Raw genomic sequence first — 12,233 nt, forward strand, 5'->3', positions numbered from 1 at the left:
ATGTAAGATAAACAGAAACTTAACACTGAATGTAAATTTTGTTGTTCCCATGTTATATACAAATACAGAATGCTACAGAACAACCTGCTACAGAAAGTTCCATCTGAAGCACTCCAGAACCTGCGCACTCTTCAGTCTTTGTAAGTATAATCATAATCATACTTTATGTGGCAGACTATAGGTGTAATCAGCTGGTACTTTTGGCCTGCCATAGCCACCCCTCAGATTTAATGTGCATGATCACACACAAACATCTGTTCACCGCAGCCCTCTCATCCTTACCTTGTGGTAGGGTGGCCCAGGAACTGAGTAAATAGCCTACAGGAACTTCCCGGTGGCAGAGTCCTTCCAGTGCTCCATGGTGCAATCCCAGCTGTCTGATCAGCCTGGGCGTACCATGCACGCGCCGAAGCAGTGTGATGGCTCCACCCTGCATGTGTGCAGCCTGTGCCTTAGCCAGGCACCGTCTGATTGCTGTGGTGTGTCTCAACCAGGATCAGCCTTTTTAAAGCCAAGAGATTGCTGCAGCAGATTCCTCATCTGCTTGCACCCAATGGTTTATTTTTACCATATGGTATTGTCTATTAAGACATATTATTGTCTAAACTTAACAAGGCTCCATTACTAATAGAAATGCAAATGTTTGTTAATTGTAATGTCGTATAAGATCATAATGTTTTTCAGAGATAGTGCTTAATGTTTAGACAACAAGGCATTTCTTTCTAGAACATTATATAGGACTGTTTCAGATATGCCAAAACCCTCTAGTCATAGTATCCCACAGATAATACATCTGCAGTTAATATTTTAGTCCCCGAAGTAAACTATTTAGATTTTAAATGATCAATTGTTGCATTCACTTCTATGGTTTATTTCTGTTCTGAACAATATTTATTTCTCTTTTGGGCTTCAAGGATCCTTATAAGGCCTGCAAGATAGGGCTAACCAACATAGGTCTGTTTGTGGATTTGGTTTAGAATTCCAACTGTGCAATCTTATGCAGGGTTATTCAGCATGAGATTGCTCTGTTTTCAGTTTAAATTCATTTTAATCATTTTCAGTTTAAATTCAAGTCATCTCTAGTCCTCATGATTGCAGAGCTAAGTTTGAAAACTATGATGACCAAGGAAATATTTAAAAAGAACTGAGCAACAGTGAAGCAAATTCAATGGAACTAAAATTCATTGTATTTTTCTGCTTTGGTTCACCACAACAGTTCCCAACAGCTCAAGCTGCAGTTTTAGACAGACTTTAGACCTATATTAGACTTAGGGAAATTATAAACCATATAACAAGGAATGCTCTGTTGTGCTGAAAAAACCTAAAGTTTCAGCAGGGTTTCTAAATCAACTGCATGTGTTACCATTTTTCATTCTTTGTTGTAGATAGGAAAGAGGAGGCTAAGAAAAGAAAGGGTGAAAACTGAGGGGTTTTATGGTCCCTGTAAAAGTTTGGTGTTTGGTGACAGCATTAAAATAAAAAGAGAATAAGAGTGGTCAGTAGGAACTTTAAACAGCTGTGTAGCAGACAGCAGATAGAATGATAAGGGCATGAAAAAGTACAGAAAAAGTACTATCAGTTGAAAGAGGATCACTGGCAAATGTGGCCTCTTTGAGGAAAAGAAAACCAGGATTCTTTTGTTTGTTCCAAATGGATTGTTCCTCTATGGTAAAGGTGTTCAGGGATTCAGTTTCTTGTTTCATACAGCCTAGTAATTTTCTGTCCATCAGATGACTCTTGTCTTAGCTTCTGATTTACACTGGAATTACTTTGAAACTATTCAAAAACAGGAGACCTTACAAAAATAAAAGAACTGAAAAGTTTAAAGCTAGTTAAATGCATTTTGCAAAATAAAAGTTTTCTTTAAGACACAAGACTGGGAAGTTAGTTAACTGGAAGGTATTTGATTCTGAATATTGGTGGCCTTACCGTATTTTGCTCACATTTACTGATGGCTAGCCAAACTGCTCTGTAGGCTGTATAGAATTTTATGACTAGTATTCTTTTTCTAGAACAAACAACACCTAAGTGATCTTCTGTGAAAAGATATATGCAGAATGAATTTAGAGGATAACTAAAAGACAGATTGCCTTTTTACTCCTCCAAGCCCTTTCATTCAGCTTTTTAATTTAGGGTTGAGATAGACGATGTGTTACTTTCAGCCATCTGATTTTTATGGCCTGCACATTCTATGTATAATGTCCATTTATATGCATTTACTTCCAAACTAATTTTAACTTAATGCCCCTGTATAAATCTATGGTGCAGCCTCATTTGGAGTACTGTGTACAACTCTGGTCACCGGACCTCAAAAAAGATATTATAGCATTGGAAAAAATCCAGAAAAGGGCAACTAGAATGATTAAAGGGTTGGAACACTTTCCCTATGAAGAAAGGTTAAAGCACTGGGGCTCTTTAGCTTGGAGAAACATTGACTGTGCTTAGAGAAGATAGAGAAAGAAATACTTTTCTCCCTTTCTCACAATACAAGAACTCATCGTGGACGTTCAATGAAATTGCTGAGCAGTCGTGTTAGAAGGGATAAAAGGAAGTACTTCTTCACCCAAAGGGTGATTAACATATGGAATTCACTGCCAAAGGAGGTGGTGGCAGCTACAAGCATAGATGGCTTCAAGAGGGGATTGGATAAACATATGGAGCAGAGGTCCATCAGTGGCTATTAGCCACAGGGTATAGATGGAAAGCTCTGTCTGAGGCAGTGATGCTCTGTATTCTTGGTTCTTGGGAGGACAACAGTGGGAGGGGCTTCTAGTGTCCTTGCCCTACTAGTGGACCTCCCGATGGCACCTGGTTTTTTGGCCACTGTATGACAAAGTGTTGGACTAGATGGGCCATTGGCCTGATCCAACATAGCTTCTCTTATGTTCTTAACTGAAATAGGAAGCCTGTAGCTGTTGACATTATGCAGTAGGAATGAAAGATCTGCTTGTGCAATTAATCCTCAAAGATTGCAGCAAGAATAGTAAATATCCTGAATCCCTGGTCTTTAAGTAGGGATGCCAGTCCCCAGGTGGGGGCAGGGGATCCCCCATTTTTTCAGGCTCCTCCCAGATACCAGCCAGCTGGCTGGTGGGGGGAAGCCCCACCCCCAACAGTTGTCCACAGCCCTTCCTGAAAAGAATTTACGGCTTGCTGGACAGGTACACACAGTGCCCACTCTTTTCAAGCAGGGGCTGTGTATGTCTGCCCTGGAAGCCGCAAATTCACCTCTTGCAGAACAGGCACATGTAGCGCTTGCTTTTCCTTCAACAGTGTTGCCTTTAAATGGTTGGGGAAAGCAGGGAGGTGTGCACACATGGTGCTGCATCCCTGATGTGATGACATCACTTTGTGTGATGTCATCACATTGGGGACAACCCCTCCCCTTCCCGGAATGCCCTCCCATACTCCCCCCCCCCCACTGGGGAGAAGATGGGACCTGGCAACCCTGTTTTCAAGTATCCCAACCTGTTGTTAGCAATGCAGTCTGAATGAACCACTGGGGAAGGTTTAATGCACTATGAAGAGGTAGGTCTTGCCTTCTTACACATAATTTTAAAGCTGCTGTTTTGTGAAAGGTTTTTATTGTTGGTCTGTATGTATCATGAGCCTATGTTTGTTTTTCTGTAACTTATGAAACTGTCCAACCCCCCTTATGTTGGCCTGATGATAAATGACATCTTTATAATGAGCTATAGACATGGTAGCACATGATGCTGGCTGGAGGGAAACAATTATTGTGCGTTGTTCATGTACCAGAAGTTTTTGGTAGTAGATAGGTTTCTTTATATGGTGCCCCCCAGATAACCTGCATTATCCCCAGATATATCACCCTAATTCCCTCAGATCACATCCCAAAAGGACTAAAGTACTACACTTGTGCGAATCCCTTGCACACTATAAGCAGGATCAGACAATTTATACACCAGCTGAGAATGTTTGCTTTGTTGTGTCAGTTGGAAATGCTATAGCATGGCATGGGGCTTCACACAGGCTGTAGAGAAACTAGGGTTGCCAAGTCCAATTCAAGAAATATCTGGGGACTTTGGGGGTGGAGCCAGGAGACATCGGGGCAGAGCCAGGAACAAGGGTGTGACAAGCATAATTGAACTCCAGGGGAGTTCTGGCCATCACATTTAAAGGAACTGCACACCTTTTTAAATGTCTTCCTTCCATAGGAAATAATGAAGGATAGGGGCACCTTCTTTTGGGGCTCATAGAATGGGACCCCCTGGTCCAATTGTTTTGAAACTTGGGAGAAACTTTGGGGAGAGTCACTAGATACTATACTGAAAATTTGGTGCCTCTACCTCAAAAAACAGTTCCCCCAGAGCCCCTGATACCTCCAGATCAATTCCCCATTATACCCTATGAGAATCAATCTCCACATAGAGAATAATGCTCACACCATCCCAAGAGGAAGCCTTTCAATCAGCTACTGAAGCCTCCGGAGGTAGAAACGGACATGGTCCTCCGGGGGCGGAGCTCCCCCCCCCTGCCGGCCAGACTCCCTGAGGAGAAGCCACCCGGCAGCCGGAGAGGATCCAAGGACTACAAGTCCCAGCATGCACCTTGCGAAGGGAGGCCGGACTGGAGCGAATAGCAGGTCGGCGGTGGGCGGGTCTTTGTGACCCAGAGGAAGGGAGAAGCCTGAAGCCAGGCAGGGAAAGAGACACGGCGCCTTTCCACCCCACCCCCCACCCCCGCTATCAGATTTTTAGAGAGCGGGGGATTAGGCTGCTAATCCAGGGGTCCCCTGGCAGGGCAGGGGGGTTGGGAAGCCTAAGAGAAACACCGTTTTAGGCCTGTGCTTGTCTGGGAGTTGGCTAGAGGAGTCTTAAACTCTAGGCAAGGCTTTGGCCTAGTCTATTCCTCCTTCCCCCTCCCCTCCTGTCTGGAAGCAGCACTTTTAAGGAGGTCTCCTAGAGAGACAGGAAGTCTTTCAGGCTGGTCTCCCAGAAGGCTGCAGGAGGGAAAACCAGTTCCTGGGCACAAACTGGGTTTTATATTAGAGATTTTTGGAGGGAAACGGGCAGTTAAAAGTTGTCAGGGGAAGCTGACAGTCAGTTGGAGTTTTGATTTGAGTCTTGAAGGCTGGTGAGTCAGTTCTGGATGGTATGGTCAGGGCCAGTTGTATATTAGGGAGAGGAGCATTTTTCCCTACTTTAATTTATGTCTTCTGTTCACTATTTTATAATGCCTATATATAGTTATAAATTTTAAATAAATATTTTGTCTGTTTAAAAAGGTAGTCCCTCTGTACCACATAGGTTCCCCAACCGCCTTAGATCACACTACTGCAAGAGGGGAGTCCAGGGAAGAAGGAAGGCATACATTTGGTAAGGTTCCAATCCTCCAGGGGTCTCCAAGAAGGACTGTGGTCTCTGCGCTAACCAGGTGCTGGATTGGCAGAGGACCTTGAGGCCATAGAACTGGCAAAGGGGATTGGGAGTCCTGTTCCTCTCGGTCAGGAACCCCTAAATTGAACAGGTGGTGGCAGCGTGCCCTAGTGGTGGGAAGAAGATTAGCTCTCTTCAGGAGTTGGCGACTCAAAAGAGAGTTGACAGGACCGAGTCTGAAAGCAGAATCGGGCCGGTTCTGTTACAAAGGCAATGCACCTGGGGCCAGGAATGGAGCAAATGGGTGCATCTGCTCCAGTCTATCTCCTCAAGATAGTTTCACGTGCTACCTTTCTACTGATCCTGCTGCACAGTAGGTGAAGGGAGGAACTTTTCCCTTTGTGTGTGTGTTTTTTTAAAAGCTCATCTTGAAATCATAGGAGTGTTTACTTGTTTGATTCATTACTATCTGACACACTTAACATTTGCCTATTTAAATTCAATTCAAATACTAGTTTAAGTTCAAATCCCCCTCATCCACAGAACTCATTAGGTGGCATTAGGCAAGCCAGTGTCTAAGTTCATATTTTCAGCACCTTCTATACCAAGGGCGGCTAAACTGTGGGCTCAAGAACCACATGTGGCTCTTTCACACATATTGTGTGGCTCTCAAAGCCCCCACTGCCTCATCAGCTGGCTTGGAGAAGTCATTTGTCTCTTTAAATCATTTCTCCAATCCAAGCCAGCCAGCAGCTTGGAGAACACATTTAAAGTTGCTTTCTTTCCACTTCTCTGTCCTCCAAGCTATTTTCCTTCCTTCCTTCCTGCCTGCCTGCCTGCCTACCTGCCTGCAAATTATAGTAGTCCGCAGAGCCTCTCATGGACGCCACAGTTCATACAAATGGCACTAATGCATGATCCATAGCAATATGATTAGCACATTGATGGCCCTGCACACTCTCACAGGCAATCATGTGGAGTCTGTCAAGCATCTGCACCAAGACACTGTTTTGCTCCCTAGTCTGTGTTGGGGCCCAGTCCACCATGAGGATACAGAAGAAAATAAAAATTGTAAACACCACAAATATTGACACAAATAACAATGTTTAATTTTTATGACTCCCCCCCCCCCATATAATTCAGTCTGTAAGTTATGATGAAGTCACAATTACAGTGAAATGTCACATTAAATAAGTCAGCCAGATGCAGAGCTGTTTAGCTCTGCTTTATTTATCACTCTTCCACACAGGCAGCAGCTTGGAAGAGCCTATCCCATGCCAAACCCTGGGCAAGGGTGCTGGGCTGAACAAAAACTTAGCTAGCAGATATGGAAATCCGCTTCCTCATCCCATTGTAGGTGGATAGGGCTGTGCCGTGCCAGCAGTTAGCCTTGTGTAGCATCAAACAGAATGAGGGAGGCAAAGAAGGAGGATTCTAGGAAGGATATGGGTACAAACAAAGCATAGCAAAGGCAGTAGCTAGAGCACAGACACAGAATACTGGTTGTAGAAGTCATGAGCTGCAGTTAGGAGGGCTGGTGGATGCTGCTGGAAAGGAGAAAGGGGAGGAAACTGAAAAGACAGAAAAGTAGTGGAGAACCGTCTCAGGAAGGAGGAAGAGAAGAAGAAGAGGAGAGGCATGGAGGCAGCCTACCAGGTGAGAGTCCATTCTGATGGCCTGGTACAGGCAGACTGCCCAGTAGGGGAAGGTAAGGGTTCACAACCACATTACAGGAAATACAGTTAGTGGTGTGTACGCAGTGTATACCAAACCAAATAAATACCCAAAGGGTGATTACAGACCAGCACTTCGGGCCACTCAGAGATGGCTCTGAAATCGACCCAAAAAATCCTTCCACACACAAACATCTGCTGCCCATCCTCATCCTGTACTAACCCGCCCTCTACAGTGCAGCTCAAAAAGCTACCACTTCCAAAGTGATAGCAGATATCTGAGTCACATGCCAGTCACTTCCTTGGCATCTGGAAGTGGAAGGGCGCAAGCGAGGCATGTTGGCAGTGTAAAACTGCCAAGCTGGCCCATGTTGCATCTGGCTTTTTAAAAACAAAAACTGTTCAGTACACATGCACATGACTACTGAAAATGTATGGGGGGAAATGTGATGGGAATGGTGTGCAACAGCTGTCTGAACACGCCCATGTTGCCCCATAGATGGGATGGGGATGGCTTGCGGGAGAGCTTGTGGAGGCTTCAGGATGGCTCTTTTTGAGCCGTCCCAATTTGGGATGCCTCCCATCCACCCCAAAATGCCTGTTATCACCTGACCCAAAGAATACCTTATTGTTTAAACCACCCCGCAGAAGAATTCCTGCAAGGCAGCCAAGTCTTCCCTTCTCCAGCTTGGGGAGGGAAGGGAAGGCATACCTCCCTAACTGTCTTCCCTTCCCCAGCCACCCTTCCTTGGCAGGCCAGCTGAGGAAAGGAAGGGAGACCAGTTCAGTTTGAAACCCCTTGGTTTTGCTGTCCTCAGCTCTGGAGTTGGGGAAAGCAACACCGATGGGTTGAATGCCTCCCTCGCATTTAAATGGATCAACACAGTGTGCACTGATACCTTTAAATGGGAAGAAGCCATAACACCCCTCTGTTTAATGGCATTTAATGCCTTCTCCTCTCTTGCTGAGACATACCACCTCTGCAGGTGTGACTTTGGAAAGAAAGGTAGTCAAGTCAAGTTTATTACAACCCAAGATCAGAGTTTGGACTCAAATGCATCAGCAAAGTTTAAATACCTTCTCTCCCTGAGTTGCTTTGCAACAGTGGCGCACTTCAGAAAGTAAAGGGAAGATACTTAAAGAGAAATACCCTCCCTTCCCTCGCTGAGCCATGCTGCAGCTGCTGCACAACTGAGGGAGAAAAGAGGTATGGAACCGAATAATTTTGGTAATACTGATTTTCCCCAAATCCCAACATTATACTGATATTGGGATTCAGGAATATCAGTATCTATTGATATTTTTCAGGTTTACCAAAAATACCCATTTTCTTGGGCATACTCCTAAATGCAGTAATTCAGATGGGTGAGGTTAACTACCTTCAGGTCTCTAAAAGACCGTAACAGACATAGCTGAATGAAAACTTCTTTGTGCTATAGATGAGGGCTTCAAGGTATCCCACCTACATGCCCCTGACCTCGTGCAGCAGTTCCACATGGCCTACCTTGAGCAGCCTGGCCCGTCTGTGGGGGGGGGGTCCTGCAGGGGGGGATAGTGTCATGAGCCCTGACGAGGAGGAGCTGGAAGGGTTAACAGACCTGGAAGAGTTGCCAGCCAGTTCCTCAGCTGAACAAACAGCGGCTGGCCCATCAATCACTCTCCAGGCACCAGTGTCAGCTGTTGACGATCAATCTCCAAGCTCTCCTCCTCCCATCTCAAGAGTTAGAAGCAGGCTCCGGAAAGAACTTTCAGAGCGAAGACATGAAGCATACCGATGCTTCAGGTTTTTCAGCCCTGAGTTCTAGCAGAGACATTGCCACCCAGGGAGCAGGCTGATTGAGACTCTCATATAGCTCCCACCCAGGATCTGATAACCTTGTGGAAACAACAAGTCTATTCTCTGGCTTGCATCCACGCTCCTTCCTGATCCTGACCTGCTTGACTTCCTGGACTGGCTTTGGACTCCTGCCTGCCTGCCCCCCGAGAACGTGACACAGTGTGGCGTGCAGGGGGGCAGCGACGGAGCACGGTGCTTCCTGGCAGTGCCACGAAGGGAGGGGGCAGCAGGGAGCGACGGGCAGGGACCCTGCCTGGAGAGCCATGTGCCCATGGGCCGGCGCTGTGGGGAAGGCAATGGCAAACCACCGTTAAAAAGTCTGTCATGAAAACGTCGTGATGCAACATAACCCCAGAGTTGAAAACGACTGGTGTTTGCACAGGGGACTACCTTTACCTTTATTGGGACTAAGGAAGCCTTATTTGGGAGGTTACTCCACAACACCAGAGCAGTTTATGAACCTGGTGGATTCTGATCTTGTCTCGACAAATATTAGTGCTCTGTATCGGTTCTTTTTGACAGATCTTCAAGAGTAGTTGTGCTTCATCAAAAAGTTTTGCTACACTAATTTGTAAGTATACACTTGTACAAATACTACAGTGTTGTAATTTGCCAACAGCATTTAGGACTAGGGCCCTGGGTCATCCCATCTCTTTGCTGACTATCCTGTGTTCCATAGCGTTGACTATGCAAGTCCATCAACTGATCTACAGCAGCCAGGCTCATAGGTGCTGTTTAAAGTTATGTCTTGTAGTATTACAAAAAAAAGTAGTATTACAGATGTTTTACATATGTATTTGTTACACTGCTCATGCACACTTTCCTTGTAAATGACTATAGCATTGTTCAGCCAAGAATTGGTCATGTGTCGGATATGTTTGGAAAATCTGGCATTAGGTATTAAAAATCATTAATGTGGAAAGCATTGACTTGCTTGTGGCTTTGTTTCTTCTGCTTTGTCCACTATGTTTGTAAGGTGAGGGAAAACTGCTTTCCACTTGAGGAAGCAGGCTCTGTTGTTAATAGTCTTGAAACTGCCACGAAGTTAGAATATAGAACTAAAGCTGCTCTTCTGCAATATTTTTAACCTGGTACATGGTAGATCTTTTTCCTGTTGGCTGTTTCCCACTAGTGCAGATTTCCTATGTAATCTTTTAAAACTGTTAACAATCATGAAAGTAGAAATAAAGGTAATGATAATCAAAACTTCCCCCCATTCCATTTCCACTGTCTAAAAATGGCAGCTGGATCCTCTAGATATATGTATGAAAACTAAGAAAGGTTTTTCTTTGAAAGACGTTTATCTGGCAGCCATCTGGCACCTCCTTTTTAAACCACCTTCATTGCTTCTCAGATTCTGCATTTGTATCTTCCCTGGGGTGAATGTATATCATGGCTATAGCCCAGGAAATTCTTCATAACAACATAAGGAATCAGTATTTTATTCCTAGATATGGCAGCCAGTCATTTTGCTGCATTTCCATTATAACTCTTCAGGCACTTTCTACACAGATATCAGAACATACCCTGTATGTTATTAAAAACAACATTGGATTGCATTCCATATGCTTCACGAATTTTGCTTGAAAGATTTGGACATTTTAAGTGAGCTAGTTCATGATCAATTTCATGTTGTATTCTTTTTATAAGCTGTCTCTAGGAGAAAATAAAATATTTTTGTATCCCTAAATTGGCCCTCTTCTGAGCATAATAGCTACTTTTAATCTTCCCACATGTTAGCCATATATTTTGTATTATAAATAAGGTATTGTTTATGAGCTAATGGACTTAGCTTTGAAAGTGCCAAAACTTTGATCAGCACAAGTAAAACAACGATGAAAACGTAAGGTTTCATTGCATGTTTTATACATCAGCATACATTATTTACATTTCACAGGAAGCACAATCACTAATGAAATGCTTTATTATCTGCAAGTAGAAAAACAGTACTTAAGAAAAAAAAGAAAAGATTAGATAACAGGAACATTTGTGGCGGTAGGTTTTAAGAGTACTTTGTGAACTCTTTAACTGGGTTATATATTCTATAATACTTGCTACAGTTTGGTATGTTAAAAATTAACTTTGCTGGATTGGAATCAAAAATTATAATGGTTACTTCTGTACTGAAGTGTACTATATTTTTATTATATACCTGCCCATATACTGTAACGTTTAAAGATTAAATTTTCATACACAGCTTTAAACTTTTTTAAAAGTTTCAAAATACATATTATTGCTATAGACAGCCTTATATTCTGTGAAAAAGGAATTTATGAGCTAGGACATTAATCTAACTGAAGACCTACTGAAAACAATGAGACATCCCACTGAAAACATTGGGAAATTAAATACAACCAGTTTTAACTATATTATAACAAGAATGTGGCATTAGATGTGAATTTTAGAATTCTAAGGATTTCTGCATACCATATTGCTTAAAACAGGTTTCTAGCAAATTTTGATGCAGTTCTGCACTCTTCATATTATTTGTTTCTTCCTCAGCTTTCAGAGAGCCAGTTTGGTGTAGTGGTTAAGTGTGTGGACTCTTATCTGGGAAAACCGGGTTTGATTCCTCACTCCTCCACTTGCAGCTGCTGAAATGGCCTTGGGTCAGCCATAGCTATCACAGGAGTTGTCCTTGAAAGGGCAGTTGTTGTGAGAGCCCTCTCAGCCCCACCCACCTCACAGGGTGTTTGTTGTAGGGGGAGAAGATATGAGATTATAAACTGCTCTGACTCTCTGATACAGAGAGAAGGGCGGGATATAAATATGCAGTTCTTCTTAATCTTCATGTTCCTCTGCCTACACATATAACTGTCCATCATTTACCATGCAATGCTAAGCAGAGAAATTCCTTTCATGTCCATTGAGGTCAGCACATTTAGAAACAACACTGTTTAGGACTGCATTGTTTGAGACCCTTTACATAGCCTTTGGCAGCTGTGAGTTTTAGTTAGCTGGAGCTGACATTTAGCATGAAGGGTGAAGCAAATGTGTGACTGTCAGTTGTCACATGTAGATATCTGCACAGATCAAATTTTGCTGTCAATAGCAGTTCTGTCTGTATAACTTATTGGATGTTACAACTGTGCATGCAAGAAGATCTGGGAGGGAAAGAGTTATGAGAATTCTCTCATCAGTTTGGTGTTTGTTGTGAGGGAGGAAGGTAAAGGAGATTGTGAGCCGCTCTGAGATTCAGAGTAGAGGGCAGGATATCAATCCAATATCTTCTTATCATCTTCTTTACTCAGGTACACTTTGCAGTTGGCTCCACCCTCTCATTGGTTAGATACTGAGCCTCATTGGCCTTTGCCATCAGGAGCTCATTTACATATTAGGCCATACCCTCTGACACTAAGCCAGCCAGAACTGGGTTCCTGTGTG

The 12,233-nt window shown here is 43.6% G+C and overlaps 1 protein-coding gene across 2 annotated transcripts in view; it reads left to right on the forward strand.

Annotated features, from left to right (window-relative positions):
* Positions 1-12,233, forward strand: part of LGR5 (leucine rich repeat containing G protein-coupled receptor 5) — a 147,603-nt gene that overhangs the window by 49,360 nt on the left and 86,010 nt on the right. For both annotated transcript variants that reach the window (XM_060245083.1, XM_060245082.1), the window contains exon 4: positions 69-140. In XM_060245083.1, coding sequence (XP_060101066.1) covers positions 69-140 — 72 coding nt within the window. The remainder of the gene's footprint in view (positions 1-68; positions 141-12,233) is intronic.

Source organism: Heteronotia binoei, chromosome 8 (assembly GCF_032191835.1).
Source record: "Heteronotia binoei isolate CCM8104 ecotype False Entrance Well chromosome 8, APGP_CSIRO_Hbin_v1, whole genome shotgun sequence".
Classification (NCBI taxonomy): domain Eukaryota; kingdom Metazoa; phylum Chordata; class Lepidosauria; order Squamata; family Gekkonidae; genus Heteronotia; species Heteronotia binoei.